The sequence below is a fragment of the Plasmodium inui genome (assembly GCF_000524495.1).
Source record: "Plasmodium inui San Antonio 1 unplaced genomic scaffold supercont1.8, whole genome shotgun sequence".
In the NCBI taxonomy this organism is placed as follows: domain Eukaryota; phylum Apicomplexa; class Aconoidasida; order Haemosporida; family Plasmodiidae; genus Plasmodium; species Plasmodium inui.
This window is the reverse complement of record NW_008481842.1, coordinates 582,182-597,094: the sequence shown is the minus strand read 5'-3', so window position 1 is coordinate 597,094 and position 14,913 is coordinate 582,182. Positions and strand designations below refer to the sequence as shown.

Sequence of the window (14,913 nt, the reverse complement as noted above, 5' to 3'; positions counted from 1 at the left end):
TATTGGCCTTTTCAAGGGGGAGAGACATATACATATGCATGTCAAAAGGGGAAGGCACACTCATGTGCATATGACAGAAAAGGAAAGACAGACTGTGCATACACATAGCCGTACAAATGCATGAATTGAACCGGGTTTCCATTTCTACCTCTTGTTAAACGTTATTAAACAAATTTGGGTTCATAAAATCGTGGTTAATGGAGTTCAGATGGTCGTCGAAATCGTGTAGGTTGAGATACCTGCGAAGAGGGGGCGGGGAAAAAGGCAACATGAGCACATCGTTAATCCGTGCATAGCTTCGTGTTAATCATATGACACGGCTACACCCAAGATAGGAAAAACATCGTTTAGCAGGAACTTGTGTCATTTTTCTCCAATCGAATTTTACTCATTGTTCGAAAGGCTCGTTTTCAGGAACTCCTTATTATTTCGGGTCACTTCCACGTCGAAATTTTTCCATTCCTCCGTAGCATCGTCTTGCATGAATACCTAAAATGGTTTTAAAAAAAAAAAAAGAAGAAAAGGCCATCCATTTGTGAGCTTCGTGTGTGTGTAAACCATATCATGATGGATAGGCCTCTCGAAACATTTTTTTTTCTGGAGTTAAAGCCATTCCATGTGGTATCATTACGTTTAAGCAATTAGCATCATCACGCTCCAGCTTGGACAAGTGAACTAGACATATCATGGCATCGCTATAATTCTCCACCAATTTGTTGGCTATTAGTTCACAAATTTTTACGCTTTTTATGTCGTCATTTTTTGACTCTTCCATGCTTATGTGGTAATATCCGAGAATCCGTTCTTCCTTGCCTTTGTAGTGGTTCTCCACCTGGGTGTGTGTGTGCGAGGGAAGTCGCGAGGAGGTGGAATGGGATGAGCGCAATGGTCATGATTATCATAATATCGTGATAATCGCGTGCAAGCTTGTTCTCCTGATTGCAGTCTGTTTGCACAGATGAGGGTGATCACGAAAGGGAAACAGCATCCACGAATCCCCCCAGTAATATCAGCACATGAACGGAACGACGAATGGTGCAAGCAGCTATCTTGAGCGCAACTGCGTGCAAGAAACTGTGTCCGTCACAAGAGGTAGACCTCTCTCTCTACCCCTCGCCAGACAAATCCTAATAGCACTTACCAAGGTGAAGGCCAAATTCAGGAAGGGGCTCAGTATGTGTGTATGGAACAAGGGAATACTATCAGTAATGACACATTTCTGCTTTTTCTTTTCGACATCGTCATATTTTCCAATCAAAATCCCGCATACGTCATCATAAGAGTTTTTCAAACCATGCATAAGCATTTTCGCGTACGCAACGTTTTCTATACTAATTTCAGTCTCTTTCATTTTTTTTTTTTTTTTTTTTTTTTTCCTTTTCGATGATGTAAATTGTGCGGTTACTTACTACTCTGTGAGGGCAAATGCAGAGGCGCGTGTGTTGTATGCACTTGTAAATAAATTTAACTTCTGTTCAATTTTGCCTCTACGTGGAACTGTCCAGTTAAGGCAATCAGCTTATCAGATGGACAAACGCGTATACTTCCGCATACTTCCTGGCAGAGTAGTAAATCCTCATCTTCTGATGCGTCACTTTTGCGTCGCCCAAGTGGTATTCACTTTGCTGGAGAAAAACAAAACGTCGCTTATCAGCATGCGTAAAAATGTAACTATTTGGTAGTGCCGATAAAAATATAAAAGGAAAATCTTGTTCCACTCAGTTGTATATTTAGACGGAAAGAAGAAAAATGGAAAGGGTCGCTCCTTGTGATATATCCTTAGCTCTGCTGCTACTTCTGCTTCCTCTTCGGCTGCAGTTGGAGACCCTTTGCTTGATTATACCCTGACGCATTTTAACGAAACCTCGTACTTTACGTTCCTACGCGAAATTAATTCTCCTCACGTTTGGCCCGTTGAAGGGGACGACTCGACGGTGAATAACTCCGTGACGCGTGGCGCAACGCGTGAACCTCTTAAAGTGGAAGAACGCGAAAATGGGAAAAATTGCAGAAAGGCAAATGTAAAAAGCACAGAATGAAGAGGAGGGGAACAATCGTAAAGGTGCCCTTTGCCGAGGGCAGGTAAAAGGGGAAAAAACTGCCAGCAAAGCGGAGGATCCAAAAAAAAAAAAAAAATCTATCTATAATACATAATATTACATTTATATATGCGTACGGCGCGTTACACAACGTGCATGTTAGATGGATAAGCCGCTTAGCATTCCCCATATAGACATTTGCTGCCCCTTAGGGATGATTTCACCATTTTGGCATTGTAAAAAAAAAAAAAATCCCGGATGGGTTCATATAACTTCCGTGCACAAATGAGGATGCATACAGGAAGGTGCAAGAATGTGAGACCCCAATCCGTCGATGGAAGAACAACGCACGACCCTTCATACCATTTGATAACTCATTCGAGCAATGAAAACCGAGAAAAATAGTTTTAGAAGAGAACATACACAGTGAGGTGTTTACAATATTCTAATCATAGTAGTAGCAATGTGGGGAGGGGGGGAGAATGTGACCCTCAGTTTAGGGTTAAGCGAATAATTCATATGATTAAAAGGGTTTTTTTTTTTTTCTTTTTTTCTCCCTTAAAATTGCATACGTTATAATTTGCCGACCAAACGTTACCCCTTATAAGAAGAACGGCCTGAGCAGAGCTCCACTTTTTGTGTATACACCAACCGATTCTTCCAGTAGGGGGGAGGAGGACTACAAATACAACAAAGGGGAATACACGCATGCAAGAATTTTTGTATGCATGTATATATTGTAGGGTGGCATTGACCACGCCGAAGTTGATGCTATTTCGTGCACAAGGACGCCCCCTCGACGTTCCAAGGTGTAGTTGAATTGACGAACGTATATCAAACGCGCATACCTCGTTTCGTTGTCAAATACGTAGGGGAGAAAGCGCCAGTTGGCCAGCTCACATTCGAAGAGTGAATGGACCTACAGCCCCCGTGTGCAGTTCCTTCGAGAGTGCAACAAGGGGAATAAAAGTTGGGAGAAAGAACGGGAGAGTACAAAATGGTGTAAATCGGACCCCTCACCAGGTCTAGCCCGCAGTAAGCATCGCCCGCGTGAAAAAACGGGGAGACGTGAGGGGCGTAACGCGGAACAGCCGCATACTTGACGAAGCGTTCAATCGGGGGAGAAAACGGGTGACTCTCCTCGCGGACGAAACGGCTACGATCTGTTCGTGTTCACATTTGGTCCTGCCGCGACCTCCGGAACCTACGCCAACACCGCCACCTCCGCCGCCAAGTACAACCCCACTCGCCCACACGATGTATGCGGACCGAATCCCAGTGGCCTGCTACGGGGACAAGAAGATCCCCAGCAAGCTCAAGTACTTTTTCAAAGAAGACCTGTACGAGCTGTCCGACGTGAAGCTGGACGAGCGAATCAACCTGCTGCGAATCCACCTGAAGTATGTGTTCTATGACAACCCCTTATCTGAGTACTTCAAAAATGAAGGCAACCCGCTGTCGGAAAAGTCCCTAATTTATATTTATTTCCTTTGCCTTAACAATTTGGAAGAGTACAGAAATGAAAAGGAGTACATTTTAAACCGGTACAAAGACTCAGGAAATGAGGAAAACGACGAATGCATAATTATTTATGCGTACAACTTGGAGGATAACATGAACGAAATTAAAAATATTAAAAAAATAAAGTCAGACTTCAGTCACAACAGTTATAAAAGCATAAAAATATTGTCCCTGCCAATCCTGAAAAATGAAGATTACGACGATTCGAACAACAAAATGAAAGAATTGTATGAACACTTTAAAATACGATATATGGATCATTTGAAAATTTGTATAGAAAAAAAATATCACTTGATAAGGAGTGGGTACACAAAATGCATGACGAACTTTTTAAATTTCATAGATCATAGTAAAAAATCGCTTGGCGGAGAGAAAAAAAAAAAACAAAATTCACAAAAAAGTAAATTTCATCTGACTGACTTTACGTACCAAGTGGGAAGTGGACAGGAAGAAAATCAAATTCTTCAGTTTGTCAATTTTTATAAAAAACATAACGTCTTCTCATTCTGCAACGAATTTTTAGATATCAATTTCTTTTTAAAAAAAAACGATTTGTTCTCATACATCAATGAAATAGAGTTTGTAACAGATTATGACGAAGAGGTGTACATAGAATTGTATGACCATTTTTTACTCCTCTTCATATGGTGTGAAAATCTGTGTCTACTTTTCTGCAAGTTAAACCTTTTTAAAAAAAGTTACGTCCTCTACAGCACGATGGCAAAATTGTTCATCAAACATTTAAACGTGTTTGTAAAAAAAAAAAAATGCTTCATCCATTCGTCCATCCTGTTCGAAAAAAATTATCTTACCTTAGCTAGATACATAAGGGAAAGGAACATATGCTCCATTCACTTATTGGAATACATTTTTTTTAAAAAATTTTCGCTTCTTCTTTTTTTAAATAAATTTTCCTACCTTTCCAATAAGGCTTTAAGGTTTTCCCAATTTTTTTACACCAATAAGGTTTTTATCTTCATGCATAATTTCAGCCGATTTAAAAACAGCGTCATTAGGAATTCCACTCAGATCAGCTACTTGAAGAATATCCAGAGGAAAGTCACAAAGTATCGCCGCCGGGACCTCCTAGGGAGCGCCGCGGCCAGGGTCCCTCCCCCGGGGGGATCCCAGCGAGGGGAAAACCAAAGGGATGCGAAACGTGATTCAGTCGAGGAAGACAATCCCAAGAGTGACAACAACAGCTCGCTGGAGCAGGCGCAGCGGGATGGTACTCCCAGGGGACACTCCACCATCGTCGATAAAAACCTTGGAAAGCACAAAAAGAGCCTCATAAGCGAGTTCAAGGAGGTGTTCAGAAAGGGCGTAGGCAACGTGGACAGCGCGGTTAGAGCAGGGGGGCACGGCGACGCCGTGGGTGAGCACATGGGCCAAGGCCTGCACGGACGAGAGGAAGATCACCTAGAAGATAACTGCATAAAAGAGGACACCCTAAAAGAGGACAGCCTGAAAGAGGGCAGCCTAAAAGGGAACAGTCTAAAGGAGGACTACCTAAAAGAGGGTAGTCTAAAGGAGAACTTCCTAAAGGAGGACTGCCTAAAGGAGGAGTACCTAAAAGAGGACAATCTACAGGATGACGGCCTCTTGAACGACGGCAACCTCGCAAGCGAGAGCCCCGCAAAGACGGCCTCCAACGACCTGTCCATGCGCCCTGGTCACAGCAGCCGCGGAGACCACCTGGGGGAGTTCCCAGACGAGCGAGACAAAATCACGTTCCTTCTCAAGTGCTGCTTCATGAATAAGGAAAATTACTTCGCCGTTTACTTTTACAACTTGGCTAACCTCATCAAGTTCCTCTTCGAGCGAAGGAGCTCCTTTTACCAAGAGGAGCAAAAAAAAAACAAAAGCGATAAAAGTGTGAAGAAAAACAACACCAATATTAGCAAGTACCTATCGCTGCAAAAGAATATTATGAAATTGGGATATAAGAAAAATTTTTCCAAAAAAAAAAAATCGAAAAAAAATTTGAAAATTAAAACGAAAAGGAGCAATTCGTTAAATGACTCATCCACATCGCAGTTGTCTTCCACATTGTCAGAGCCTTCGGATGTTAAAAACAACAACTACAGTTTTTACCAGCACAACGATTTCTTCATAAACGTTTCAAACATTTTTAAACTCTCATTTGTCATTTTAAAAAATATAATAAATAGCTACAAAACAGACAAATTATTCGACCAGAGAAATGCAAAAAAGGTTTACTTGCTTAACTTCTTTCTTCATTACTTGGAAGAAAAACAGTTTGAAAAAAATATACTAAAGGAAGATACTACGCAGCAAGTGAAAAATGGGAAAAAAAATGTCTACCACACTTTCCCAATATATCATATAAAATTTTTTTCAAAAAATAACGAAAAAGAAAAAAATAACTTACTTATAAGCATTATGAATAAAATAACCAATTTGTGTTATAGAAAATACGGCAACATTGCGATGATTAATAAATTCTTCTTGGCAATTATTTTATCTGAAAGATCAAAATGCAACAAGTCCTTGAAAATTTTAAAAAAAATCATCCAAAAATGTAATCACGATTTTGTTATCTTTTTCTGTATGCAACTTATTTCTTTGCACAAGATCAATAACCAATTTTATCATTTTTGCTCCTCTTTTTTTTTATCCAACAAGTACACACCTATTTGTTCCTTCAAAGATGTTAATATCAATTTTGCCAAGGTTGGCCATTATCAGGATTACCTCTTTTTTCTCGACACGAAAAATTCCCTCCTACAAATTGAGCAGGACAAATATTATGGGAACGATTTTTTTTCTTCCCTCGGCAAGGACATCGTTGTGTCTTATCGCGACGTAATGCAACATGTCATGAGATCCGTAGCCACAAAGGCAAAAATGCACCTGTCAACTGTGCACACACAAGTGCTGCCCCAGGGAGGAGGCATGATCCGGAGGGGAGTACCCAAGGAGGGCGAAGAAATTGGTGGCCACTCCCAAAAAGGCACCTACAGGGGAACCACTACCCCCACGAAGGTAGACAAAAACAAAGTAATCAAATTTGAAAGGAAGGTGTTTTACCAGAACAACTACTACTTCGAGCCGAACGCGGGATTTCTCAAAACCCTGCGCAGGTTTAACTTCTCCGTTTCGAAAAACGATGAACATGGCGAGATACATATCCCCCACTCGGATGTGAAGATCTTTGTGCAGTCGAATTATAACCTCTACCTCTTCGCATCCAACATGCTCTTTGGAAACTTCGGCGAAGAGGACGAAGCGGTGGATTGCACCCGTCTGCCCCACATCGGAACACTGCTACGCCTAAAAATACAAAAGTACGCCCAGAAGCAGGGGAAAGGCACAGGGAACAAGGCCCACCCACCCAGAGTAAAGCAGCTATGTGTGCAGTACGACGAAAACATCGACATCTTTGTCTTTTCCGCTCTCTCGCAAAATCTTCTCATCGATAACGTAATGATTGAGCTATACGACGAAAGGGAAAATAAAAAGTTGCACTTAAATTTTGCCAAAAAAAAACATGTTATCAAAACGGGATTAAATCTAATTAAGTTAAACATATCAAGCATTCTTGAATGCAGTCAAATAAAATGGAAGAATTTTTACTACAAAATTAATTATGTGTTCCTCCAAGTGAATCACTTCTGCTTCTATCAACAGCTGGGGATACTTCCCAATGGAAACATATTGACTCCCTTTTTAAATGTCTACACGGAATTTATAGCATCCAATTATATATTATATGAGACTAAGAAATACGCGACCTTCTTTCTGGATCAGTTAGTTTCTCCTCTTTACATAAAAGTAAAAACGTTACAATCCGTTTTGAATTGCCAATTGGTAGCATCATATTTGAACGACACATCTTTGGTTTACAACAGCAGGAACTATGTCAAGCTGATTGTGTCCAATTCTCATAGGCATGTCGACTCGAGGGAGGAGAACGAGTTCATTTCCACCCAGAGGGACACAACAGAGGGGGACCCCCATGTGGACATTCGCACCACCAGCAGCTGCAATCAAATTAAAAACGTCCACCTCTTCGTGCACAACAAGAGCCAAGGCTCCGATCTCCAGCACATGAGCGAAAAGTTCACCCTACCCGATTCGGTCTTCTTCGTCATCGAAGCAAACGACCACGTACAAATTTCGGAACCGAAGGTTTTAAAACCAGAGCACACCTGTTTTACAAAACCCGGGGACACAAGTGAATGCCCTGTTGAAAAAGGAGAAGGTGATTATCACAACCGGTGTGACTACGGCCACAGGGGGGAAAGCAAGAAGGACTCCTACGCAGTTATATCATTTGTCCCAGTAAGGACAAACAACCCTAACGTGGTTAGCAGTGAAATGGCTGAATTCAATTTTAATAGTGAGAAGAACCTACACAGCTGTTATTCAGCTGATGGGCCTTACTCCAACCCAGACAAGGTAAAAATTAAATGCGTGATAAACATCGATTTGGGAGAAAAAAAAAGGAGACAAAGGAAAACAGACTTGTATGAATTATCAAATGTGAATTATGTTGGACAAACCAAATTCGATCATTTTATTAACCTAGAAAAAGGCTCGTCATCCCATCCACCATTTAATAACCAAATAGTGATTGACAAAACTTTCCACCTTGCTAACATTTTTAATGAAAAAATTAAAACCTACAGATCGAAAAACACCATGTTGTATGAATTAATCTTAAAGCTACATAAAGATAACTATTCTGTTTTTTTAAAAAAGTTTCACGTTTCTATTAGGAACAAGGGCGATACAGATATAACGGGTGCAAAGATATTTCTTCTCAACGGAGACAATGGGGGACTTGTCCCGAGTCACTCCCTGGGCACGGGGGATAACAGCTCCAATGAGATGGCTCAGCTGCAGGCGTACACCCTGGGGGCCGGCAGACCGGGCGAAAAGGAGGCGCAGCAAGAGGGGGAGGAATTGAAGCAGGAGCAGGAGGCGAAGGAGACGGGGGAAAATGACGTGATGGAAGTGAAGGAGTCTGCGGAAGGTGACTTGATGGAAGTGAAAGGGTCACTGAAAGCGTCAGTGAAAGATGACGTGAGGGAGGAGATTAACGTAAGGACGAACGACGCCATTAACCACGGAATGAACCACACCATTAACCACGGGATGGACGATCCACCTGACCTAGACACAACGTGTGTTATTGGCGTGGTGGGGAAGGACGCCCCAGCCCAGGGCGCGGACACCCCGAACGAGTCGGACGCGAGCAACGTCAACCTGTGGAGCGCAAACCAGATGCAGGAATCTGGCGCGAGCAGCTTGAGTCTACTCAGTGCAAACGATCTGAACGAGGAGGGGGGCGGGAAGAGAAACCCAAGCAACGAAGTGAGCTACTTTTATGACGAAATTGACATCAACAGTTACATCCACGGAGGGATGAGTTTGTTCTTCCTTTTCGAGGTGACCTACGGCGGTGCGCCGAAAAGTGCCGTTCATGATGATCGTAATAATGGGTGTGATAATGATCACAATGGCCGTTATGATCATCAGAATGGCACAAATCTGCTAATCCACGAAAGCATGACAGGAACCCTGTGTGTCACATATGAATATCGAAGCCTCCTGATCATAAAGCCATTCGAGAGGAGCCCGAATGAATACATTTACACCCTGGATGTGCCGATCCCCCCATTCCTGCTGCCAATTAATGTGCACTATGAGATTCCAAAGTGTGGGACGCTACACACGTCGCTCAATGTCAAGATTGTCTTGTCCAATAATATGCGGGAGGATATTTATATGAAATATTTTGTATACCAGGAGGAGAGAGAAAAAAATGGTCAGTCTGAAGGTGACGATGAATACAATTGGCTAATAAATGGATTTAAAAAGAAGATCCTCTTTTTGCCAAAAAATTCCTCACATGTCATTAATTTGATTATCCTTCCTTTAAAAATTGGCTTAATTAAATTCCCCCCAATTTTATATTACGTAAAATTAAATGACAGGTGGGTTGAAGTAACTGAAGTTTTGAAGAAGAGCGAGAGCTTTCAACTTATCATTTCGCCCTCCCTGCACTTTAGTCCCAAGGTGTGGCAGCTGGCATAGGGTGGTCTAGCGAGGGGGAGTAATACACAGAAGTTACAAAAATGCAACAAATGGTGTGACCTTTTTTTTTTTTCAAATTCCTGTGGTGGATGAATTGGCCTTGCGCCCTATCCCCATGTTGCATCCCTCTTTGGCTAGCTACTTCTTTACAGAGGAATCTTCCATTCGATGGAAAGCACCCTTTCCCCCTTTGCAGTTCGCGCAGAAAAATATTGTCCACAATTTTGATGAAACATTTTTAAAAAATGGCAGTTCCCCTTTTTTTTATATGTACGAATGACCCCGATTTGTTTGACACCAGGAATGGGCGACTGTGAGAACGCATCAGCTTGTTGCCTTAGGGGGGCACAGGTCTTCGCGTGCCAAATGGAGCGTATCATTGGGGCTGTTCTAAAGGCACGTATGAGCTTACATAAGTGTGCAGACAAACACAAAGAAATGCGTTAGCCCCATTTGATGCCCCCCATATCATGGTATTTTTTATTCTCAATCTTTCCGTTTGTATCTTCTACCTCTTCTTTTTTTTTTTTTACCCCCCTTGATAACATAACGGATTAAAGCGATCTGACCCCGTTCCGTTCCTTTTTTTTTTTTTTTTTGTCATTTTTAAAACGAAACAACTGGAAAATTTGCACCTAATTTGTAGTTGCACTTGTGAACGCGCGTCTGTTCTAATCGCGCTCACCGCGAAGGTTGCGAAAGTTGAGAAAAGTTTAAACCGCTTAGCATACAATTGGTAGCGAGGTGTAGATCCGTATGGGGGCTTATCAGGTGAGCCACCCTCAATATTGGTATAACTCCATCTCCCTGTCAAACAGCTACGTTGTTCTGCCGCAAGAGGGATATTAACTGAGGCTAATTTTTTCTTTTTTTTTCTTTTTTTTTCGTGCGGTGTGACCCCGTTTGCGTCACTGCAGCAAGGTAAACACTGCGCATACATTCTCATAACGTTGGAGGGGCATATAAATGTACACGCCGCGTAAATACACAACCATGCGGAGGGAACTTCTCCTTTCAGCAACCTCGTTTTGGTGAACTTGAGCGTGTTGTTACTCACTTCGGGCAATAGGATAATCGGCGAACAGGGGGAAGCGCCACACTAGAGGGGGAGGGGCACAGAACAATGAATTTGCGCAACTTCCTTTGCAGCCAAGCACAACGCGCGCTAGTAAGAGGGTGCTATTTCGAAGGGAAAAAACTCTCCTTCACGGGAAAGTGCTTCCTCACCAATGAAGCCAAACCATTTAAGGTCGGAATCATTGGAGCTGGCCCGTCGGCCCTCTACTGCTGCAAGCATTTACTAAAACATGAAAGAGTTAAAGTTGACATTTTTGAGAAGCTACCCAACCCCTATGGCCTCATCAGGTATGGAGTGGCCCCCGATCACATTAATGTGAAGAATACGTACAGAACTTTTGACCCTGTTTTTTTAAGCGCCAATTACAGATTTTTTGGAAATGTGCACATTGGGGTGGACTTAAGAATGGAAGAACTTCGGAACCACTACAACTGTGTCATTTTCTGTTGCGGCGCGTCTGAAGTGTCACTGCCCGTTGTGCAGAAAGATGAGGACAACGCGCTTAGTGAGGGAGGAACCCAGGACGGAAAACAGAGCGGCCTTTTCCATGCAAGGGATCTTATCTACTTTTACAACAACATGTATAGCGACATGCGATGCACGGCAGTGGACAATTACCTAAATTCATTCGAAAATTTCACCACCTCCGTCATCATAGGGAACGGAAATGTGTCTCTTGACATAGCACGCATATTGATAAAATCCCCCGATGATTTAAATAAAACAGACATCAGTAATGACTACCTGAAGGTGATAAAGCGACACAACGTTAAACACATTTACATTGTTGGGCGCAGGGGATTCTGGGAGTCATCCTTTACCAATGCAGAGCTGAGGGAATTAATTTCGTTAGAGAATACCAAAGTCATTTTAAGCAAAAAAAACTATGACCTCTGCTGTCTTTTAAAAAGCGATGAGGCAAATACAAATATGAAAAGAAGGCAACATGAAATCTTTCATAAAATGGTAAAAAACTACGAGGAGATGGAAAAAAATAAAGAGTTTTACAAAACACATAAAATTATCGAATTCATTTTTTACTTCGAAATAAAAAAAATACGACCCATCGACAGTGCCATGAAGAATGTAGAATTTGAACTGAACAAAAATGTCCCCATGTCCTATTCGACTTTTAAAGAAAACAAAGTTATGGTAACTCCACTGGTCATCTTCGCTACAGGATTTAAAAAAAGCAACTTCACCGAAGAATTGTACAATCAATCTGTTCAAATATTTAGGGAAGATATAGGGCAGCACAAATTTGGCATTTTCAAGGCAGGGTGGTTTGATACAGGACCCAAGGGAAATATAGCTAGTCAGATTTTGAACTCAAAAAATTCTACACATCTAGTTTTAAACTTCCTCCAGAAAGTGGACACCTTTTTTGACAATGACATTTCGATGTTGTTACAGGAGAAACAAATTCCCTATGTTTCCATCGATGACTGGACTTACCTCCACCAGCTGGAGAAGCAGATGGGGGCGCAGCAAAACAAAATTGGCCAAAAGTTCTCCCAAACCGGGGAGGTGTTGCGTGTACTGAAGGACAGAATGGGGGGAAGCCACTAAATGGGGAGCAGTGAATGCGGAGCAGTGAATGAGGAGCAGTGAATGAGGAGCAGTGAATGAGGAGCAGTGAATGAGGAAGAAGCGACCCTTTAAATGTGCCCCTTTCGCGTAAGGGAGGAGGAGCCTCTTCAACGCGCTGTTAGCCGTAGGCCCTCCATTTAATCCTCTCTGCTTATTTTTGTACCCATGGATGAGCACATTGATACTTCGTGCATCTCCCACCACTGGGGTGTATTTAGAATAGAATCGAAAGAAGTGTCACCTCCTATCTTCTGCCACTCATCCCGTAAAAGTTTTCCCCCCCATTATTCTTTTTTAACGTTTCAGTTTTGAGAGTCCTCTTTTCTTTTTTTCGTAATTTTTCCATTTATCACATTTGATATGTACTCGAAAAGGTTAGCCATTCGCACCATTTGTGCCATTCGAACTATTCACACTTTTCTCACGCAACGGTAGACCCCGGTTGCCATGCTACGGGGTGTCTGGTGGGGCCACTACAGTACTTCCTCCCCCTTCGAGTACGCCAAAAAGTGCAACTTCGAGAAAAAAAAATTCGTCTTGAAAATGTCCCTCACAAATGAGCTCTTTATTTCTCTGATGAAGCCTTCTGCAAATTGTATGCGTGCCCATATGATGAACCCCCTACCGCTCGTTTACGTACGAAATGTAGGCCGGCAGAAATTCCCATACGGGATCCTTTTTTCGTGGGACAACCCTTCCATCCTTCACCAGAACTGCATCAAAATCGTAATTCTTTATGTCAGCCCGTTTCAGTTCGAACACGGGGATTTTTACCTTCACCCTTCGGTAACTTGGAATGTAGCATTCGCTTCTCGTGTTCCCCTTTTTTTTGTATTCTTTTTTGCCTCTCAAATTTATTTGAACGCCAACCGACCGTTTGCTCACACTTCTGGGTGCATTAATCTTTCTATGTTCACACAACTTTTCCCCGTATAAATTAGGCTTCTTCGGAGGCATATAGCAATTTGGATCATTAAAATCGTTTCTTCCTTCTCGATTTTTCTGCATGCACATGTGGATGTAATGGTCAGCCTTCTTATTAGGCGCATTTCTGTTTTCACTTTGTCTGCACTGCTCAGGGGGCTCACTAAAACTCTGCTTCCTAATCAGGGGTGATTTTAAGCAAATTTTATTGTGGCCACATTTGTTCAGGTTATTTCTTTTCCCATACAGGGGGAGATATTGGGGCCCTCGTGCTTTGGATAAGAAGTTCCGGTGCTGATAGTGGTTAAGTTTGCCATCGTCATGGCCATTTTGATTACTATCGCCATTTTCATCATCATCGCCATTTTCGGGTTCACTGCTATGCAAGTCCCCAATCTCGCTCTTTTCGTAGCCGCTGCTGGTGATCAGCTCGTCTGCAGTTTGGTTGTCCTGGTTTCTTTCCCATTCGCCAGTTTGCGCGTTGTTCCCCGTGGAATAATAATCAAAAAGGGGGGTATTTCTTTGGGGATCGAATCGGCTGGGCTTCCTTTTGACCTTTCCCGCACGGCCCACTTTTCCTGCAACGTCCCCTTTTTCCACTTCGCCACTGCGCTTCTTCGCTTTATACGTATCCCTGTGCGGGGAGTTCCTATCCCCTACGCCCCCAACAAGCACAAATGACAAATTTCCAGCTGAGCAGCCCCTCCCCTGAGTAATCACATCCCTTTTCTTATTGGTTAAACTCATTTTTTTCAGGTGTTCCTTTTTGGAGGTACTATTCCTATAATTAGAATTTACGCCCCCCTCCGGCGTGTCACTCTCCTTTACTGTTTTCTCCGTTTCGCCAAATGTTGTGTCATTCGCGGATTCACTCTTTCTGTGATTCTCACCCGCGTGGGTGTCTATTTGATTGTCATTTGACTCTTGTTCCGCTTCGTTCTCCCTGTGACTTTCCCTCTCTTCTTTGGCTTCCTCTTCATTCGTGTGATCTTTCTTCGTGGTTAATTCATCCGTCCCTTCAAAAGGGTCACCCCTTTCGCCTACGTCACTTGCAGCATCCTTCCCTGGATGGAGAGAATTCTCCCCTGTTGCTGCACATCCTAACAGTTTGTCATTCGATTTATCGCTATAAAAGTTTAATGGCCTGCTTTGCCCCTCTTCTGTGTTGTCGCTTAGTTCTATGCTATGGCTAAAACTTTTTTCTTCCTCAAAAGATATGTCCGATTCTGTTCTAATATTAATTTTGTACTGCTCGAAAATTTTTTCTTTCTTCCCAAATGTTTTGTCGTCCGCGTCGGATGTGCTTGAGTCGAAGCTTTGGAAGTTTTCCAAATCGCTCGTTAAGTCGTCATCTCCATGGCTGGATGCGGCATTGTCATCTGCGATATTGCCATTTGTGACACAGTCATCTGCACCATTATCCCCTGCGCGTTTGTCAGCCGCGCACTTTTTACCCTCCTCAGGGGTGTCACTTTTGTTAAAAACTTCCCCCTCTTTCGGGATTGCCTTGATGCCCGCTTCAAAACAGTCAATAAAATACTCCTTGTCACTGTCTACATCACTGCCTGGGTTGTACAAAGCCCAATTCGTATTTTTTTTTTCCATTCTTTTTAAGTCCCTCTCCTGACCATCCGAGTAAAAATTCGATTCGCTCAAATCGCTGTCTGTTGACAACATATCAATTCGAAGAATTTTCAT

The 14,913-nt window shown here is 42.5% G+C and overlaps 4 protein-coding genes across 4 annotated transcripts; 2 read left to right on the top strand and 2 right to left on the bottom strand.

The window, feature by feature from the left end:
* Positions 1-154: 154 nt before the first annotated feature.
* On the bottom strand, positions 155-1,351 carry C922_02396 (hypothetical protein; the record flags this gene model as incomplete). The annotated part of the gene is made up of 4 exons (XM_008817995.1): positions 155-239; positions 389-489; positions 632-832; positions 1,142-1,351. 4 exons carry the CDS (start codon positions 1,349-1,351, stop codon positions 155-157), a joined length of 597 nt encoding a protein of 198 aa, XP_008816217.1.
* A 1,945-nt stretch (positions 1,352-3,296) lies between these two features.
* On the top strand, positions 3,297-9,623 carry C922_02395 (hypothetical protein; the record flags this gene model as incomplete). Its single annotated transcript, XM_008817994.1, has 1 exon — positions 3,297-9,623. One exon carries the CDS (start codon positions 3,297-3,299, stop codon positions 9,621-9,623), a length of 6,327 nt encoding a protein of 2,108 aa, XP_008816216.1.
* A 1,123-nt stretch (positions 9,624-10,746) lies between these two features.
* On the top strand, positions 10,747-12,270 carry C922_02394 (ferredoxin-NADP+ reductase; the record flags this gene model as incomplete). Its single annotated transcript, XM_008817993.1, has 1 exon — positions 10,747-12,270. One exon carries the CDS (start codon positions 10,747-10,749, stop codon positions 12,268-12,270), a length of 1,524 nt encoding a protein of 507 aa, XP_008816215.1.
* A 642-nt stretch (positions 12,271-12,912) lies between these two features.
* On the bottom strand, positions 12,913-14,913 carry C922_02393 (hypothetical protein; the record flags this gene model as incomplete). The annotated part of the gene is made up of 1 exon (XM_008817992.1): positions 12,913-14,913. The coding sequence occupies one exon, from the start codon at positions 14,911-14,913 to the stop codon at positions 12,913-12,915; it is 2,001 nt and encodes a 666-aa protein (XP_008816214.1).